General features: G+C 38.4%; 1 protein-coding gene across 2 annotated transcripts in view; it reads left to right on the plus strand.

The window, feature by feature from the left end:
• LOC126203349 (peregrin) overlaps nucleotides 1-20,812 on the plus strand; it is a 266,717-nt gene that overhangs the window by 55,409 nt on the left and 190,496 nt on the right. Inside the window, exon 9 of one of the 2 annotated variants that reach the window (XM_049937638.1) lies at nucleotides 12,781-12,964. In XM_049937638.1, the coding sequence (XP_049793595.1) occupies nucleotides 12,781-12,964 (184 nt within the window). The remainder of the gene's footprint in view (nucleotides 1-12,780; nucleotides 12,965-20,812) is intronic. The other variant, XM_049937639.1, reaches the window with a different exon arrangement.

Below are 20,812 nucleotides of genomic sequence, written 5' to 3' on the forward strand. Positions count from 1 at the left end.
ATAGTTGCATCTTGGGCAGAATGATAGAGGTACTTTCCATTGGTATTCCATTTGATGTGTCAAGTTATTGCATATGAGGTATTGGTTTCAGGACAGGAAACTTGTTCATTCAAAGAGGTGTCATTGGATTCTATACACTTCTTTCTTTAAGATGCTACACTGATGAGCCAAAACTTTACGCCACCTGCTTAATAGTGTCTTGTGGAGGTGTATGGCACCAGATGTCTGCAGACAGCCCGTAAATTATGGGCCTATAATTTGTGGTTGTGGAGATAGAATCCAGTAGTGTTCTAGATATGTTACATCGGGTTTAAATGAGAGGAATTTGGTGTCCAAGACTGCCCTTATGACACAGTTTTTTATCATGATGGAAGATGCTGTTGCCATTGAAGAAGAAATCAAGCATGAAAGGATGCAGTTATTTTCATGTAGCCCACAGCTGCCACAGTGCCTTCAATTACTACATCAGGTCCCATCAAAGACCAGGTGGAAGTATGCTTCAGTATAGTCCTATAACTGTCAATTTGGTGTTGCAAGAACTTTGATTCATCTGATGAGGAAACACATTTTCATTGATTCGTGGCATTGATGATCCTGTGCCCACTGCAGTTGTAATTGAGGACGTCATTGGGTCAACATGGGAACACTTGGCGGTCATCTGCGAAGCCACACATTCAAGAATGAGTGCTGAATGATTTGCCCTGAAACACTTGTGCCTGCATCACCATTGTATTCTGTCATCAGATATGCCACAGATTGTCATCTATTCTGCTTTACAGAGTAGGCAAACCTCCATCCCCAAGTTCTGTGGTGCCTGTATTACCAACACCTTGGCACCTGTTTGTGATTTCACCACTTTTCATAGATACTTATGGCGGTAGCATGCAGACACTGGCCGCCTTCGCAGTTTCCAGATGCTGTTCCCAGATGCCAGGCTTTAATAAGCTGCTCTTTGTCAAATAATATGGAGAGGATAGATTGCTACTCACCACATAGAGGAGTTGTTGAGTCACAGTCAGGCACAGTGAAAAAGAATGCTAGGAACATTCAGCTTTCAGGCAGAGTCCTTCACCAGAAGTAGAAAATTCACACACATTAACACAGAGACAGTTCACACACACACGGCCACTGTCATCTCTGGCTGCTAAGGTCTGACTGCAACTGCATGTAAGGTGAGCTGCAATCTGGTTGGGGTAGGTGGTGGGGGTATGGAAAAGCTGTGAGGGTGAGGATATCAGGGTAGGGTGGGGGAAGATACTAGTGCTGTATGTGAGAATGTAATGGTGACAGGATAGGGCCGCTAGACGCATCTTCACTGGATTATTGTGTGTGTGTGTGGGGGGGGGGGGGGGTGAAGGTACCATCTAGGTGTGTTGACAGGATAGAATGTTCGTGCATTACTGGTGTGGGAGCAGGAAATGGGATGGTCAGGTGGAGAGCAGGGAGCAGTGAAGCTTTTGACCAGGGAAGTGACTGCACACTTCAGAAAAGCAGGTGTTGTTGGGGAAATCCAGATGCAGCAGTCATAAAAGTGGAGCCCATGCTGTTGGGTGGCATGCTCAGCAGTAGGGTGGTCCAGCTGTCTCTTGGCCACAGTTAGGTTGTGGCCATTCATGCAGATAGACAGATTGTTGGTTGTCATGCCCACATAGAATGTGGCACAGCTGTTTCAGCTAAGCATGGCTGCTTTCACACGTGGCTCCGCCTTTGTATCTCTGTCTGTTGCGGGGATATGAGCCACTGGGGAAAAGGATGGGAGCAGGGCTGGAATAGGGAAGGACATTGGTATTGTGTAAGTGGGGTGTGTGATGGATTACCATGGTAGGAGTGGTGGGTGGATAGTGTAGAGGATATTTTTCATTGCAGGGCACCATGAGAGATATTAAAAACCCTGAGGGAGAACAAGATTTAATTGCTCCAGTCCCAGGTGGTACTGAGTCATAAGGGGCCAGACAGAGGGTATGTCGGAGACTGGTAGGTGACTGGGGTGATAAGGCATGAGAGATGTGTTTCTGGTCAAGTTTGGAATGCTAATTTTGGTCTGTGTGTGGGGGGGGGGGGGGGGGGCAGTGAGACTCTTGGCATATTTGGAGAGGACTCCCTCTCCCCCATCCCCACCACAGTACGTTGAACTGAACCTAGGAGCCCTATCATTTTTCCACCACATCTGTGCATGTGCGCACTCTCTTTCTTGCATGTTTTCTGCTTCTGGTGGAGCGGAAAATTTTCTGCATTCTTTTTCATTATATCTGTCTGCTACTCAGTGCCTCCTCTGTGTGGTGAGTACCAAACTATCTTTTCCATATGGTAGTTATTTCATGCTGGACTTTCCATTGTTATGTCTTTTTCTAAGAGTCACTTATGTCAGTGTATTTCCCCATTTGCATCCCATATCATTGCTAAAATCATTCCCCATTCATCTCTGTTCCAGTTATGCACTGTTTTATGTTAAAGTGATTTTCTAGGATTACAGTTTTTCGAAGAAGAAACTCCGCTGTTGTTGATTAATTATGAAATTTCACTCTATAAAAAAATTGGCTAAGCTGATTCAACTGTTGGAAACAACTCAATTGCAAACTACATATTTTCAGATATGCTGTTATCGTCACAGGATGCTTTGTGTGACTGAAATTTAAAACGGAAAAATTAATCAATTTAATTGGTGTCTTAATTGTAACTGACTATGTGTTTAATCCACCTTGTTGCAGTTGTTCCAAGCATTTGAACAAATGATATTAGTGGTCTCCATGATTATTTTGCTGGAGTTAGATGTTTGTTTTCGGAAGTGTTTTGGTGCTTCATTACCCTATGTTATAAGGTGTCGCATTTTCATCACTGCACACAAACAAAATGCCTTCATTCCATGTGAAGAATCTCTAAAATATTTGACTGTTCTTTGTGTTCAAACAACTCACTTGTTCTGCTCCTTGAGTTTCTACACTTCCTATTTGTCACTGGGGATGCCACCTAATACTAGGTGGTTGTAATTAAACAGACGGTGTTTGGGATGCTGCATTGCAGCTTGTATACATCACAGGATACTGAAACATAGTAGGTATGTTCGTTAATTGGTGCACTCAGGGAGTATACTGAAAAAAAGAACAAGAGTTCCACTTCCTGCCACCAGTTGAAAATAAGGCACTGCAAGTAGTTAAAATGTGGTGTGGGTGCAGGAAAAGGGGAGAAAAAATCAAACACATAATAACGGAGGCTCTGACATGTTTATTAGGATACAGTCATAAGTAACAACAGGTGTTCAGTGTGGTCTCCCAACACGGCAACTTGCCGCATCCATAACATGGCACGGTCAACAGTTGCTTGCAGCATATCCAGTGTAATTAGAGTGATATGTTGTATCCTATCCGTCAGATCAGGATTAATCTGGATGCATCCCTGACAGACATGGTCTTTCAGATATCTCTACAACCAGATGCCACATAGATTTTGGGTGGGGAATCTGAAAGGCCACAAATCTTGAAATTACCTAGAGATGACGTTGTCATTACCGAAGGTTTCTCTAAGCAAATCTTTCACCTGGCAAGCGACATACCGTGTCATCTTGCATGAAAATAGTGGTTAGGAAACAGTTGAGTACTGGCAGAACTGGAATCACATGTTACACGAGGAGGTCCTTATAATGTGTAGATGTCACAATACACCTTACAGACCTTCTCCTTGAAGAAAAATGGACCAATAATGAAGGAGCTTGTGAACCCACACCATGCAGTTACATAAGCTGATAGCAGTGGATGTTCCTACACAACATTTAGCAGAATAGAACCCCATATGTGACAGTTCTGTGCATTCATGACACCATGCAGAGTAAAATGTGCCACATCTATCCAAAGACCACATGCATCGGTTTCCATGCATGCCAAAAAATTAAGGTCAAACTTACGGTGTTGTAGCCTATCACGGAGCCTTATTTGGTGTATGTTCTGAATCTTATAGGGATACCATTGAAATGCACTGCAAAATCTTTTGAACTGTCAACCGGGAGGGGGGATTCATCTGACAGCTCTAGCACTCAAGCACTGGCTCCAGAATCTGAGGCAAGTGCTACATGGTGAGCTATACACTATGTGATCAAAAGTATTCCGACACTCCCAAAAACATACGTTTTTCATATTAGATGCATTGTGCTGCCATTAGACATCGTGAGAGAGCAGAATGGGGCACTCCACGGAAATCATGGACTTCAAACATGGTCAGGTGATTGGGTGTCACTTGCGTCATATGTATGTACGTGAGATTTCCACACTCCTAAACATCCCTAGGTCCACTGTTTCCACGTGATAGTGAAATTGAAATGTGAAGGGACACATACAGCACAAAAGCATACAGACCGACATCATCCATTGACTGACAGAGACCGCCAACAGTTGAAGAGGGTCGTAATGTGTAATAGACAGACATCTATCCAGACTATCACACAGGAATTCTAAACTGCATCAGGATCCCCTGCAAGTACTGTGACTGTTCGGCAGGAGATGAGAAAACTTCGATTTCATAGTTGAGCAGCTCCTCATTAGCCACACATCAAGCCGTTAAATACCAAACGACGCCTCGTTTGGTCTAAGGAGTGTAAACATTGGACCATTGAACAGTGGAAAAATGTTCTGTTGAGTGACAAATCATGGTACATAATGTGGCGATCCGATAGGAGGGTGTGAGTATGGCGAATGCCTGGTGAACGTCCTCTGCCAGTGTGTGTGGTGCCAACAGTAAAAATTCGGCAGCGGTTATGTTGTTGTGTGGTCGTGTTTTTCGTGGAGGGGGCTTGCACCCCTTGTTGTTTTGCATGGCACTGTCACAGCACAGGCCTACACTGATGTCTTAAGCACCTTCTTGCTTCTGACTGTTGAAGAGCAGTTTGGGCATGGCAATTGCATCTTTCGACACAATTGAGCACCTGTAATGGACTGGCCTGCACGGAGTCCTGACCTGAACCCTAAACAACTCATTTGGGATGTTTTGGAATGCCGGCTTCGTGCCAGGCCTCACCAATCGACATCGATACCTCTGCTGAGTGCAGCACTCCATGAAGAATGGGTTGCCGTTCCCCAAGAAACTTTCCAGCACCTGATTGAAGGTATACCTGCGAGAGTGGAAGGTGTCATCAAGGCTAAGGGTAGGCCAACACCTTATTGCATTGCAGCATTACCAATGGAGAGCGGCACGAACCTGTAAGTCATTTTCTGCCAGGTGTCCGGATACTTTTGAGCATAAAGTGTAGTTATAGCAACTACAACAAGTGCCATGGTTGTGGGTCACCTCCATGTACTTGCTGCTCCACCTTATTCAACTGTTTCTTCAGAGTTAATGATCATATTCTTTAGCCCATTTATTGACTTTGCTGTTATTTCAGTCAACATCATATCTCAGTGAAGTGCCGTCCTGATAAAACAGTTTTACCAGCATTGTACAGTCGTTTTTCTCAATAGCTATTACACCAACATTCACTTCACAGAAGGAATCAACACATGTTGCCAAATGACAAACATCATACTTACATCAAAAAACTAAACATTTCACTTTCTGGTTGCCCACATTGCCATATTTTCACCCAGTTGCAGTAAATGGGACCATTTTTTTTCCCCATCATGCTCCATGTTGTTGTTGTTGTGGTCTTCAGTCCTGAGACTGGTTTGATGCAGCTCTCCACACTACTCTATCCTGTGCAAGCTTCTTCATCTCCCAGTACTTACTGCAACCTACATCCTTCTGAATCTGCTTAGTGTATTCGTCTCTTGGTCTCCCTCTACGATTTTTACCCTCCATGCTGCCCTCCAATGCTAAATTTGTGATCCCTTGATGCCTCAGAACATGTCCTACTAACCGGTCCCTTCTTCTTGTCAAGTTGTGCCACAAACTCCTCTTCTCCCCAATTCTATTCAATACCTCCTCATTAGTTATGTGATCTACCCATCTAATCTTCAGCATTCTTTTGTAGCACCACATTTCAAAAGCTTCTATTCTCTTCTTGTCCAAACTATTTATCGTCCCATGTTTCACTTCCATACATGGCTACAGTCCATACAAATACTTTCAGAAACGACTTCCTGACACTTAAATCTATACTCGATGTTAACAAATTTCTCTTCTTCAGAAATGCTTTCCTTGCCATTGCCAGTCTACATTTTCTATCCTCTCTACTTCGACCATCATCAGTTATTTTGTTCCCAAAATAGCAAAACTCCTTTACGACTTTGTGTCTCATTTCCTAATCTAATCCCTCAGCATCACCCGACTTAATTTGACTACATTCCATTGTCCTCGTTTTGCTTTCGTTGATGTTCATCTTATATCCTCCTTTCAAGACACTATCCATTCCGTTCAACTGCTCTTTCAAGTCCTTTGCTGTCCCTGACAGAATTACAATGTCATCGTCAAACCTCAAAGATTTTATTTCTTCTCCATGGATTTTAATACCTACTCCGAATTTTTCTTTTGTTTCCTTTACTGCTTGCTGAATATACAGATTGAATAACATCGGGGACAGGCTACAACCCTGTCTCACTCCCTTCCCAACCGCTGCTTCCCTTTCATGCCCCTCGACTCTTATAACTGCCATCTGGATTCTGTACAAATTGTAAATAGCCGTTCGCTCCCTGTATTTTACCCTTGCCACCTTTAGAATTTGAAAGAGAGTATTCCAGTCAACATTGTCAAAAGATTTCTCTAAGTCTACAAATGCTAGAAACATAGGTTTGCCTTTCCTTAATCTTTATTCTAAGGTAAGTCATAGAGTCAGTATTGCCTCATGTGTTCCAATATTTCTACGGAATCCGAACTGATCTTCCCCGAGGTCAGCTTCTACAAGTTTTTCCATTCGTCTGTAAAGAATTCGCGTTAGTATTTTGCAGCTGTGACGTATTAAACTGATAGTTCGGTAATTTTCACATTTGTCAACACCTGCTTTCTTTGGGATTTGAATTATTATATTCTTCTTGAAGTCTGAGGGTATTTCGCCTGTGTCATGCATCTTGCTCACCAGATGGTAGAGTTTGTCAGGACTGGCTCTCCCAAGGCCGTCAGTAGTTCTAAAGGAATGTTGTCCACTACTGGGGCCTTGTTTCGACTCGGGTCTTTCAGTGCTCTGTCAAACTCTTCACGCAGTATCATATCTCCCATTTCATCTTCATCTACATCCTTTTCCATTTCCATAATATTTTCCTCAAGTACACCACGACACGGCGGTCGGATGGTCCCGGTATGCCACTCGTGGCCTGAAGACGGAGTGCTTTACACCACCCTTGTTTGGCCCTCTATATATTCCTTCCACCTTTCTGCTTTTCCTTCTTTGCTTAAGGGCTGGGTTTCCATCTGAGCTTGTGATATTCATACAAGTGGTTCTCTTTTCTCCAAAGGTCTCTTCAATTTTCCTGTAGGCAGTATCTATCTTAGCCCTAGTGAGATAAGCCTCTACAACCTTACATTTGTCCTCCAGCCATCCCTGCTTAGCCATTTTGCACTTCCTGTCAATCTCATTTTTGAGACATTTGTATTCCTTTTTGCCTGCTTCATTTACTGCATTTTTATATTTTCTCCTTTCATCAATTAAATTCAGTATTTCTTCTGTTACCCAAGGATCTCTACTAGCCCTCATCTTTTTATCTACTTTATCCTCTTCTGCCTTCACTACTTCATCCCTCAGAGCTACCCATTCTTCTTCTACTGTATTTCTTTCCCCCATTCGTGACAATTGTTCCCTTATGCTCTCCCTGAAACTCTGTACAACCTCTGGTTTAGTCAGTTTATCCAGGTCCCATCTCCTTAAATTCCCATCTTTTTGCAGATTCTTCAGTTTTAATCTACAGTTCATAACCAATAGATTGTGGCCAGAGTCCACATCTGCCCCTGGAAATGTCTTACAATTTAAAACCTGGTTCCTAAATCTCTGTCTTACCATTATATAATCTATCTGATACCTTCTAGTATCTCCAGGATTCTTCCATGTTTCCAACCTTCTTTTATGATTCTTGAACCAAGTGTTGGATATGATTAAGTTATGCTCTGTGCAAAATTCTACCAGACGGCTTCCTCTTTTATTTCTTACCCCCAATCCATATTCACCTACTATGTTTCCTTCTCTCCCTTTTCCTACTCTCGAATTCCAGTCACACGTGACTATTAAATTTTCGTCTCCCTTCAGTAGCTGAATAATTTCTTTTATCTCATCATTCATTTCATCTATTTCTTCATCATCTGCAGAGCTATTTGGCATATAAACTTGTACTACTGTAGTAGGTGTGGGCTTCGTATCTATCTTGGCCACAATAATGTGTTCACTATGCTGTTTGTAGTAGCTTACCTGCAATCCTATTTTTTTATTCATTATTAAACCTGCTCCTGCATTACCCCTATTTGATTTTGTATTTATAACCCTGTATTCACCTGACCAAAAGTCTTGTTCCTCCTGCCACCGAACTTCACTAATTCCCACTATATCTAGCTTTAACCTATTCATTTCCCTTTTTAAATTTTCTAACCTACCTGCCCGATTAAGGAATCTGACATTCCACACTCCGATCCGTAGAATGCCAGTTTTCTTTCTCCTGATAACGAGATCTGAATGGGGGATTATTTTACCTCCGGAATATTTTACCCAAGAGGACGCCATCATCATTTAACCCTACAGTAAAGCTGCATGCCCTCGGGAAAAATTATGGCTGTAGTTTCCCCTTGCTTTCAGCCATTCGCAGTACCAGCACAGCAAGGCCGTTTTGGTTAGTGTTACAAGGCCAGATCAGTCAATCATCCAGATTGTTGCCCCTGCAACTACTGAAAAGGCTGCTGCCCCTCTTCAGGAACCACATGTTTGTCTGGCCCCTCAACAGATACCCCTCCGTTGTGGTTGCACTTACGGTACGGCCATCTGTATCGCTGAGGCATGCAGGCCTCCCCACCAATGGCAAGGTCCATGGTTCATTGGGGGGAGCACGCCAATTAATGCACAGTGTATACAGCCCATACTGTAGCACTCGTAACACCGTCAGTTTAGTTATAACCACTCAGTTTTTGTCCACCTGTTTCACACCCAAGTAGCATTTACATGATTCTTATTGTTGAATGAGCACTGAAAATTTTTATTTTTGTATTTTAAATTCTATCTGCTCCAAATCCTATATGATGTAAATATTTGCAGGTCATTTAAATTTAAATTTATAAAGAGTTAGCCATATTTGTTTGATTCACTTTTGCATTGTCCTGTCAGCACATTGTTGTGTGGCGACTTGCAATAGATCATATGCAATGACTTGGTAGCTCTTACTGCAGAAAGAGAGACATGTTTGAGTAGGAGGTGTGCTCTAGAATGTAATATATTCATGTACATAGAAAGATAGTATACTGATGGGAAAAAAGATTGCAACATGGAAAAGTGATTAATTTAGAGTAATGAACTTGCTGAAATACATTTGTCTGGGTAACATATTTAAGTGATTAATATTGATAAATCACAGGTTAATTTAAGTACAAGATAAGCCATTTCAGATGTGCCATGCTGATACATTAATGACAGTTGTAAATACCAGAATGTTGAATGCAACCAAATGCGCATGCATTGCGTTGTACAGATGCTGGAAGTCAGTTGTGCGATGGAGTTCCATGCCTCTTGCACTTGGTTGGTCAATACAGAGAGAGCTAATGCTTTTTGTGAATGACACTGCAGTTGTCATCTGATGATATCCCATATGTGCTCAATTGGAGCCATACCTGGCGATCAACTAGGCCGAGGCAACATGTTGACACTCTGTAGAGAGCATGCGGGATTACAACAGTGGTATGTGAGTAAGCATTATCTTGTTGGATAACACCCCTTGGGCTTCTCTACATGAATGGTAGCACAACAGCTCAAATCACCACATTGACATACAAATTGACAGTCAGGGTACACGGGATGACCACGAGAGTGCTGTCATACGAAATGGCATCGTACATTCTCGTAAACATCACTGCCAGCAATCATCTACAGTGGCATTGTTCCTGCCAAGTCTTTTTGCAATATTGCAAAAGGAACACAAAAGGAACTTCTTGTAGCCTTATTACAGGCCCCATTCACAGTTCGTGAGGTGTTGATAATGACGTCTTTGTTGCCTTAAAGGCGTCTTAACTAACGTCAATTCACCACGTGCAGTCTCAAATGTAACTAACGCTCATGACTGTTACAGCACGTATTTAAAGCAAATCTGATTTGCACTATAATAGTGTAGGCATCATCTTTCAGATGTAAAAACATGCCTGCCAGCTTTTGTTTACTTCACGTAAGTCCTGCTTGATGGTGGCGGTTCCCCCCCCCCCCCCCTCCCCATTAGTGTATTGGTAGTTATTTGAACCATAAAAATACCTTAAGGCTCATTTGACCATTGCAGTTCTGTACAGTGCAACACCTTGCTAGAAGCAGTATCCACTTGCCTTCTCCTGTGTTTTGAATTAGCTCACTAAAGCAGTTGTACAAACACCATCAGATTTGTCTAGAAATTCAAAATATAGCACACAGAAAGCTTCTCATGGTGTATAAAGAACTGTCAGCACTGCTTTTACATCTCACAGTATACCTTGAATCATGGCGATGCTAACTTTGCTTGCGTATTGTTTTTGTATGCATGTGTTAATTAAAGTACTATAACAGGGTGTATACGACCCAGGACAACTGGGAGATCCAGGAAAAACCCGGAAATTTTTTCATCCGGGAGAAAACTGGGAAAAACTGGAAACTTTTTAGAATTCCAGGATTTTTTTTTCAGTTTTCTTTTAAATTTGTGTGATTTTGACTGGTAAGAAATAATACTTTAACAAAGGATTGCAGCAATAAAACATGAACGAGAGAAAAACTAAAATAAAACTTAAGTTGCAAAGGAAATGGGCCATGTACACAACAAAACACAGTGCTCAAACAAGCGTCTGCCAGTAGCAAAATCTGTCAAAGGCTTTAGGAAGACTATGCAATGTTTCATAACAACAAATTGCCTCCAATGAGCATGAAATCACAACTGTGTACATTAGATTCGTGTGAGCAGTTGCGAGTGAGCCAATGCGCATGCGCAGTTGAGTCGCGCATGTACCTTCTCCCGCTTCTGACTACAGAAATGGGGCTGTTAGCTGTATAAGCAAGTAGCAAGATGCTACCCGGAAAAATTTTACTGGCGCATGCAAGTTGCCATATTCACTGGGAACAAACCGGGGTATCTGCCCCGGGCGGCAATTTCAGTCCAGCATTAATTGCCTTGCGGAACAATGAAGATATTTTTGTCAGTTTGCTAAAGAAATATTGCTTTATTAATTTTTCCACTGAGGCAGTCAATTTATTTGAAATAAGGTGCTTAATTCCACACTATTGGCTGGCTTTAACTGTTCACTGCATTTCAAAAGAGCATGTTTTCATCTTCTAGCACGTATAGCATTATGCCATAATAAAGAACCAAAAATGAGATAATACAGTACTGGTACTCCAAGAAAGTTTACAATCGAATCTGGATATAAGAATGTGCACTTTAAGCCAAATTATGCATTTTAGTATGGTTTACGAAATTCCTCTGACGTCTTGTTTCTTTTCTGACATAATGCAAGATCTTTTAATGTTTAACACGTACGGACATATGGGATTCCTGCGTCATCGTAGCTGCGCAAGCGCGGTCAGGCCTGTTATCTGGTGCTCTCTGGCAACTGCTGAAATGAACCTCTTTCTAACAGGTCGCGGGAAAATATTGCGAATGATTGATTGAAAAGCATTACTTTCAAATTAAATTTCTTTTTACGCAAGATGAACTAAGTGCGAGAATGTGTGATGAATTTCTTAAATCACAGTGTGTTTGACTCATTTAAAAATCAACTGTTTGAGGACGACCATTCAGAAAATATTTCGAGCCCGGGAGATCAGACATTTATGTCAGTATCAAAAATTTTACTGTCACATTTGTGTGATGTATCTTAAAGTCTAACACACGCAAAAAAGATTATACATGAAAGTTTAGCTTCTCTTGCAGCTTATTAATCATCGAGACCAATATTGTATGTGAAAGCTCTGCTTTTCTTGTAGCAACACTATCCATATTAATTTACACCATTAACTTTTCCTATTTGTGTGTAAGTGCTACTTAACAGTGATAATGCTATTGGCTGACTACATCACGTGTCCTAAGGCCTGAATATCTACTGTATTGGCTGGTGTGATCACGTGACATGAGCTATGACTGGCTTACAAAAGTGCATCGCAATCTCAATTTCAATGCTTCGGAAAGTAACATGCGGTGTTTGGTGGAATTCGAATTTATACTTTCATAATACGAAAATATACAGTGTACATGGTCTCTTTTCTTTTCTGAGTCTCGTTTTCTAAAGGGCCGAGAGATTCTATGCCAGTGTATAAAACCATAACCATTACAAGGATTGATAAGTTTTACAGTTCCGAGGAAAAGTATACTGTCACTTAACACGGTAAAAGTGTATTTTCACCCGGGAGAAAGTGTTTTCTTAACCGGGAATTTTTTTTTGTTGTCTGCATATACATCCTGTACAAATGCTCAGTTTTGTTGCACCTGACTGATGTGATGCTACTAAATCTACTATGTATGCTGAAGTTTCTGAATTGATTATTGTGTCTTGTTATATTTAAATTTGCTGAGTGTAAGCTGTGATACAGATATTGAAAATGGCTTGTACTTAATTTAAAATGTGAAATCGTAAAATTATGCTGCCTTTTTTATTGAAAGTGTGGAGTCAGATTTTAGTATTGTAAAATTTATGACGACGTTAATGACAGCATGACCATATATGCAGGATACAGGAGATAGCATCACTGGTCAACATACCAAAAAAGAACCAGTTGATACAGCGTCTAATAGCGTATTGGACGCTCAAACGGCAGTACCGCAATGGTGTACCGCTACTGCGGCGACTGCAGAGTTCACACCTAGCACGACGAGACGATCCTCGTCCCTTGCAGGAGGTGGTGAGTGATGCCGTAAGTTGCACACATCTACACATATACACAGAAATGGGTGAGCTCAGATTGCACTGTATGCGAATTTTGTGCTAATTTGACTGCAGGATCAGCTTCCGAGCCACAGAGTTGATGCCACTCATGTCGTCATGTCTTGTGAGTGAAGTGCTGAACAAGTTTATGTTTGTGAGTAATTGTCGTCAGTAGGGACACTGGAATCCAGCTACTTCTTTCTGATGTTCATCTGAATTTGTAATTGACTGTTGCAAACCGGAGAATTAGTAACATTATTCAACTTACAAATGTTTGTTAAACAGGATTCTTGCACACATAAATGTGATTGAATTGCTGAGGCACAAATTGTATATTACCAGTAACTTTTCTGACAACCAATTCTTGAAAAGCTATCCTGAAAAACCTACTTAATCACAATTGTAATGTATAATTAATAGATCACTGGTCTACATCAGTCATTTAATAAATTACTGGCCGATATTTATTGATAATACAGCTCATTGTTTCAACTCAATCATAGAAATTGGCACTTGGCATTCAGAATGTGTCTCCAAGGTGGCAAAGTTTTGTAAACAGATTCTGTTTCTATGAATGCTAGCATGTAACTGCAATTGTTTTGTATAGACATTTGTTTGTTGATAAGAATTTCACATGTAGATAAAAGGATTTAACCTTTTTGATGGCAATTTGCGTGGACATTGTGTGTGTGTGTGTGTGTGTGTGTGTGTGTGTGTGTGTGTGTGTGTGTGTCAGTGGCCGCTTTCATAAGAAACTGTTCAAATTGTTTGCAGTGAAACAGTGCCAAACCAGTCTACAAAACTCTCCTCTTTGTGCCACATCCAAAATGCTGAAGTCTTAGTTTGCGACAGTACCATGGCATATACTAAATGAAGTACCACAATGACAGTTTTTGCAATAGGAGAGAATATTTGTTTGCTTACAAAGAATGATAATGTAAAATTACTGTTGATCTACTCAGCAACTGCAGCTCAGCATTAGTATCGCCCATTCTCTTCCAGATAGTTAATAATAATAATAATAATAATAATAATAATAAAGTCATATTTTTCGTGTAAGTGAAAATCGTATAAAAATTAAAGGTCTGTAGGTAAATTCTGAGCTGTTGTGTTGGTTAATGGTTACAAGTACCTGTGCTGTGAACACACACTCTAACTAACCTTGTAAAGATGTAAAATATTGTACATTGTTTGCCTATTTAAAGAGTGTGCTCATCCCGTGTTGACTTATTTTGAATCTGTGATATTTGTAAATGTCTTTGTTTATGTACTTGATGTCTTTGCCTAGTAATACAATGTTGACTGAAAGTTACTTGTATAGATATGTAAAGTATGATAGAAGATGCTGATATACCTTCAAAGTGAAAGTCACAAATGAAGAGGGAACTTTTTTAAAAATCCCTGATAATGACCTGTTGTCAGAATTTATTTCAATTCAAATGAATGTATTTGGACAGGAACTTTGTGGATATGATGCATTCGGAAGATGAACAAATGCTTGTTTCTGACTCAAATTTGTGTCCGTTGTTGTCTCGTGACATGTTTAAACTGGGAAGAATTGTTTAATGTGAAGATTAAATATTTAAAGCCCTTATTTATGAGTGTTTGAAAGTGATTGAGGAATGATGACAGTCTTTTGAATACTAATATGTACTTGTATGTTGAGGCAAACACAGATTTGTAGATCGTATTGAGAAATGTTGTGTGACGTTTATTACTGTTGTAATTTCATTCTAGTCATTAATGAATGTCTTTTGAACAGGATATGTGTTGTCAGTTACAAACTAGATTGAATGTATCAGTGAGATATTCTGTTAAACTTTTGGAATATGACCTGCTTACAATGTATGAAAGCTTTTAGTTGGTATTTGAGAAACAGTTAGTAGGCATTTGGCCTATAGCATATTTGTGAATTTTGGATGTGATAATGTTCTGTATACCATACATTCTTTTTTTCTCCTTAAACAATATTTTTGTAGTGTTTTATTGATTGCTGTAAAGTTATAATATTTGTATTTTTGTCATTGTCAATATGAAACTGTGGAAATAAATGTGTGAATTAGTGTAGGTTATGTCATATTTTAACGTAACCTTTCCACTGAGGACTCTTAATATTTATCACAGCATCTGTAATAACAGATTTCTTTTCATGGGTTTTTTGGCAGATTGAAACCTGTAACCAGTTCCCTTACATTCTATAATTTCGGCTGCCGTCCTTTTCTATTTTATTTTACAAAGTGTTCACTAGACAGTCTTATTTTTAGTCCAGAAGATGGTGTGTGTGTGTGTGTGTGTGTGTGTGTGTGTGTGTGTGTGTGTGTGTGTGACATCTGTAATTTGTGTGTGTGTGTGTTGACACAGAGAAAACGATAATTTTGGAAATAATTTGCGTTCATATTAGTACATCTGTAAGTGGGTTTCGGAATAATTAGATAATAAGAAAGTTGTGCAGTTGATCAATTTGGAATCTTAGACAAATTAATTAAATTCATAACAAATGTATGAACAAAATGGGAGAAAGGAGAATCCAGGAGTGTAAAAAAAGAATGTGAAATTGAGAGTGGATAGTTAATCATATATCTTTGTTTAGAAATATTATTTAATTACGTAATTTTGGAATTGTTGAGCAGGAGATGATTACTGACCAGTACCATAGTTGACCAGCAGGTTATCCTCCCTATGTCTCTCACCCCTCCTGCTCCTGCACTGATGATGTATTTCATTCTCCAATTTCATTGTGGTTTTCTGTACTTTGTTTTATGAATGTAATAAAATCTTACATTCTGCTCATAAACATTTTCAAGTTATGATACTGTAGGAAACTAGTGTTGTCCATGAATCAGTTTCATTTATTATGCAGCAAGTAACTGTTCAGAAATCACACTCCCATGTGACATATATTTCTTGGATAAAAAGTATATTATCCATATTTCTATTCTCTTACATTTAGGCATGGCTGTCTTTTATATTATTTCTACATCTACCTAACTACTGAAATTGTTATTCTCATGGAACAAGGTTTCACTTTCTTTCTGTCAATTTCCTGTTACATATTCTGAACATCAAAGACATTTGACTGCAGTGGATATGAAAAATCTTTCGATGCATTGACAAAAGTTTGTTATTTTGTCCAGTTGAGTGGAGAAAGTACAAAATTATTAACAAATCCGTCAGGAAGAAAAAATAGTAGTACTCATTGTCTGTTTTATTTCCTTCATTTTTTCTTTCTCAGTATCCTTCTCAGTTTTATAAAATTTTATGATGTGAGATACTTTTAAATTTTGCAATTAAGTAGTGATGCTGGTTTGAATCACTATCCCAATGTGCTATGAGCATTCATTAAACAGTGTCTGTTTCTATTACAGAAAAAAGTAAATTGTGCAAATTCTAATTGTACTTAATGATTATGAATGCCTTTCCATCAATAGGAACAGGCTTTGTTAAAAGAATTATGATTGCTTGGATGAATGGGCTATAAATGCTGTTATGTTAAGTACTGAATAAGGAGAAAAAAGAGATTAAGAAACAATAGTATAACTGTATTTATCTTTTTTATTAGTTCATAATAGCATTATTAGCTCAACTAATGTACATTGTGTCGAATTGAAGATTTTAATCTTAATGTGTTTTCTCTTATCGGAACTTTGTAGTTCTATTAGAGTTTTCTGCTTCATTTGTATCGTGAGAGTCTCTGTTGATTTAATTGGCAATAGTGACCTTTCTTCTTGCATATCTTGAGTGTCTTGCTTTGTGCTCGTATCCAGTACTAGCTCTGTTCTCAGTACCCCGATGAACTATCACATGTGTAACACAGTTATAAAGAATTCATCTCTCCTAATCAGATACAGGTTCATCACATTGCACGCAACACTAATCAATGTTGAGGACAATAATTCTGATTTTTTTCAACTTTATGTAATTTAAGATATATGAAAATTCAACATTGTATGACTTTTGTTATGAGTCTGTTCGGAACACAGAGATATTCCTGCTACTTCATTTCTGCAGTGCTATAGCTATCAGTGTTGAAATCTGCTTTACAGGTTTTCTGGTCTAGTGCTAGACATGACATGATTGATACATTTAATTTATTTTCATGTCAGTCTGTTTTAGCCAGAAATGTTACTTAACTCTACTTAGTAGTGCTTCTGTCTTCACATGCAGCATCCTTTGAACTGAGGTGCATGTATGTATAATTGATTTGTTAGTTAGCAAATATACAAAGTTCCCTCCTTTATAGTGTATGGGGGGGGGGGGGGCTTCTACACTTAAGTACTGTCCCTATTTTGTGATTCTCAAGGCTCACTGTTTGTAAATGTGCAGTGATTCCTTGAGACTTTTACTCTTCGTGCTCCTTTTCTTTTTTAGTTGATGTGTTTTTGTTATGATTCTTTTGTTGACATCATCTTACGCTGTTCATAAAAATATATTGTGATGTGTTTAATTTGAAAGTATTTATCCTAGAAATTGATATAATTGCAAAATGATAGGTAATTTTAACTGTTTACATCTATCTGTACCATCAAATCTCAAAATAATAATAATAATAATAATAATAATAATAATAATAATCATCATCATCATTTGCACTTCAAGAATTACTCTCCACAAACTACACTACACCACACTGCTTCCCTCATGTTCCACATTCCACAGTGACCTCTGGGCTTGTAATTTGATTCTTGGTGATTCGATCATTTCATCACCTCACAGAATACCAGAAAACTAAAATCATGCAAATTGTAACATACGGGATCAATTAAAAGTTCTTAAAGTACAGTATTCGTATGGTATTATCTGGTCTTCCCCCAATTTTGTTGAGTTTTTAAAATATGAAGTATGCAGCATTTGAAATGGGATGAAGAGAAAGGCAAGATGGGGACAGAAGCCTCATGATTGTTATCGTTCTTCAGTGACAGTGACAGTGACATGTGAAAATTACGTGTGGCGACAAATGTGATTATCCTTCCTAACACATCCGTTCTTTGGGGAGGAAATTCCTGGCGACAAATGTGATTATCCTTCCTAACACATCCGTTCTGTGGGGAGGAAATTGTTTCACAGGACCTGTACTAAATTTATTACTTATGGCTGGCAGGGAAGTGTATAGCAGTTTCCTCACTGTCACAAGAACAATAAATCACATTAATGTTGAACCAGAACCTGAGACATTGTGGAATTGCATTTTTGCTCATTTTAATTTTTTTTAATTTTAATTTTTTATTTTATTTTTTATTTTTTAAAAAGAGAGAGTATAAGACTTTCAAAGAACATGCCACCTGCGCCCCCCCCCCATCCCCCTTTCCTGCCCCCTCCCCAACACACACCCACACAAAACAGAAAGGTAGATAATGTTTTCCCATCAAATGTATATTATTCCTGCAAAGCAGAATGGATGATATTGGGAAATTGAGTTAATAATCTTCATGTGGCAAGTAGGCTGATACTGGGGTCACAGAGTTATGTGTACTCTGACTGATAACCTTTTTTTTCATACAAAAATTTCTTCTTCTGTAGTATATCATGAAACAGTAAGCAATCTGCAGCTCACCTTGTATACTAGTTATTTTTTGTTTATGATTTTTGTCTTATATTAGTAAAAATTTATTTCTGTACATTTTATTGATTGTGTGGAAGTGCACTTCACTTGAATTTAAATTTGTTTTGTTGTATACATGTTCACACACAAACAAATAGTGTTTGCTTTTTACTTGGTTTTAGATCTGGTATTTTACTTCTCACAAATTTTGTTTCATTTGTTTAATTTATAATAAAGTAAGTCAACACAAATTTTTGTAAGAACTTCTTTAAAACTTGAGTTTTTATTACAGTTAAAGAAAGTGCATTTACAACTGTCCTTTTAAGATTGCTCATTTGTCTAAAATTACAGAAATCATTAGTATTAAACCAGATTCCAAACATTTTACTTTTTCTTGTATCTTGAATATCTTATGACGCAGTGAAACGTCAGTACAGCTTCGTGCTTCACATAACATCAATCATCATATCTTCAATATAATTTTTAATTTTGCTGCAGGAAATTTGATTGTAATGATACATGTTAAAAAGACAACAAGCTCATGTCAACAGTGTGCTTGATTTATTTCTTATGACCTGTTAGACATCTTATTGAATAGTGGGAAATTGATAACTATGTGTGTCTGTAGGAATGAGATAAAATAACTACAACAAATGCCTGTGACCCGTGCTAGTCTTCTATTAAAAACACAAACATAGTGCTTTCAGTCTTCATACTCACAGTTAAAGGCTCTGCCTGTTTGCTCAGTTCTTTCCTTTACCTTTCTGATTTTATGCCTGAGCTACGCTGTTTAATCTGAAGAAGTGGACTGTCAGGAGCAAGTGTATATGCTTTGTAAGATCTTATAGTCCTCAAATTTTACATTGCTTGGATAAAAGATTTTCGTAAGCTGTTTGGGTAGAGGCCAGTTATTGTTGTGAAGAGGGGGGAGGGGGCAGGGACAATTTTTGGATGCCAAAAGTAATTGAACGTGAGTACTTAACAACATTCTCCTATTGATATGTGTGAAATATAACTACAAATATTTATCCCCAAGTTCCCTCCCTTATTTTTCTCTTCGACTGTTCACACCACTCTTACTTTTGCAAAATGTTCTTTCCCAGTCTCTTTAATGAAAGTCAAGCTAATTATCATTTCTGGTGCCATTTAGCCCTTAAAACTACCATGGAAATTTTGCATAATCAACTGCATATTGATTTTACAATGTCGCCACAGTGATTATCAAAGGAAACAATAATTTTGTTCACATACCAGAAGTAGAGAATGAAGGAATGATAATATTTTTGAAGAAGAGCATCATGAAACCACCAAATTCTGCCATTATGTTTATTTATTTATTGATGCCCACTTTTGATCAAGTGATTATCGTAGAGTCACTAATATCATTACAGTACGTTAAAGGAATGTTGTTTGACATTAATTATTATATATAGTAGTTGACACATGTGCAAGTGACAGGTGCTGCAACTGATAATGAAAATTTACTTAACTTCAAGGAACCTTCCTTTCACCTTATGCAATGACATTAATGACTTGAAGACTGTCATTTGATTGAAACTGGGTGTTGATAAAGGAATATATATTACAATAGGTTTTGTCGGTTTTGTGATGCCATACTTTTAGATAATTAAAGCTGTGTAGCTCTGTTAACAAAAATATTTTAAGTGACAATACAGCATAATTTTTTAAAAATTATATAATATACAGTTTATGAAATAGGTGCTGGATGTTTAAAATAAAGTGTAAATTTTGTATGTGGTGGTAGATAGGAAAAAGAAAACAAAACACGAGGATATAGAGTCAACAAAAAATATATTTGTGGAAACAAAAATTCAGTTAGGTTGTTATTACAACTATGCAGAGACTATCCAACAGAAGTTGACATGTAGTTCACAGTGGAGAGAATGCAGCAGGGTAGTTAAGGTCAGTATAACACTACCAAGACTTGCGTCAAGTTTTATAAAAAGTTAAAACTCATTTGAAATTCTATTTGAGCAGTTTGTGTTTTATTAGACATGGTTCTGCTGAAGATAATACACACTTTTTTCAGTCAACTTGTAGATTGTCCCATTAAATGATTTTTAATCATGGTGTTGAAAATAAAATATTTTGATAATTTATCTGACACCCAACCAACTTAACTTTCATTTTGCATAGAGTTAAATTCAGTTTAAATGTTTTACTGTTTTATCTTCAAAGGAATTATCTTGCAGTGTATGCATGTGGTTAGCGACTACATCTGAGTCCTTTTGGTATGACAGAACTATTTTCTTACTGTACTTTGCCCAGTGGCGTTCT

Source organism: Schistocerca nitens, chromosome 9 (assembly GCF_023898315.1).
Source record: "Schistocerca nitens isolate TAMUIC-IGC-003100 chromosome 9, iqSchNite1.1, whole genome shotgun sequence".
Lineage (NCBI taxonomy): Eukaryota > Metazoa > Arthropoda > Insecta > Orthoptera > Acrididae > Schistocerca > Schistocerca nitens.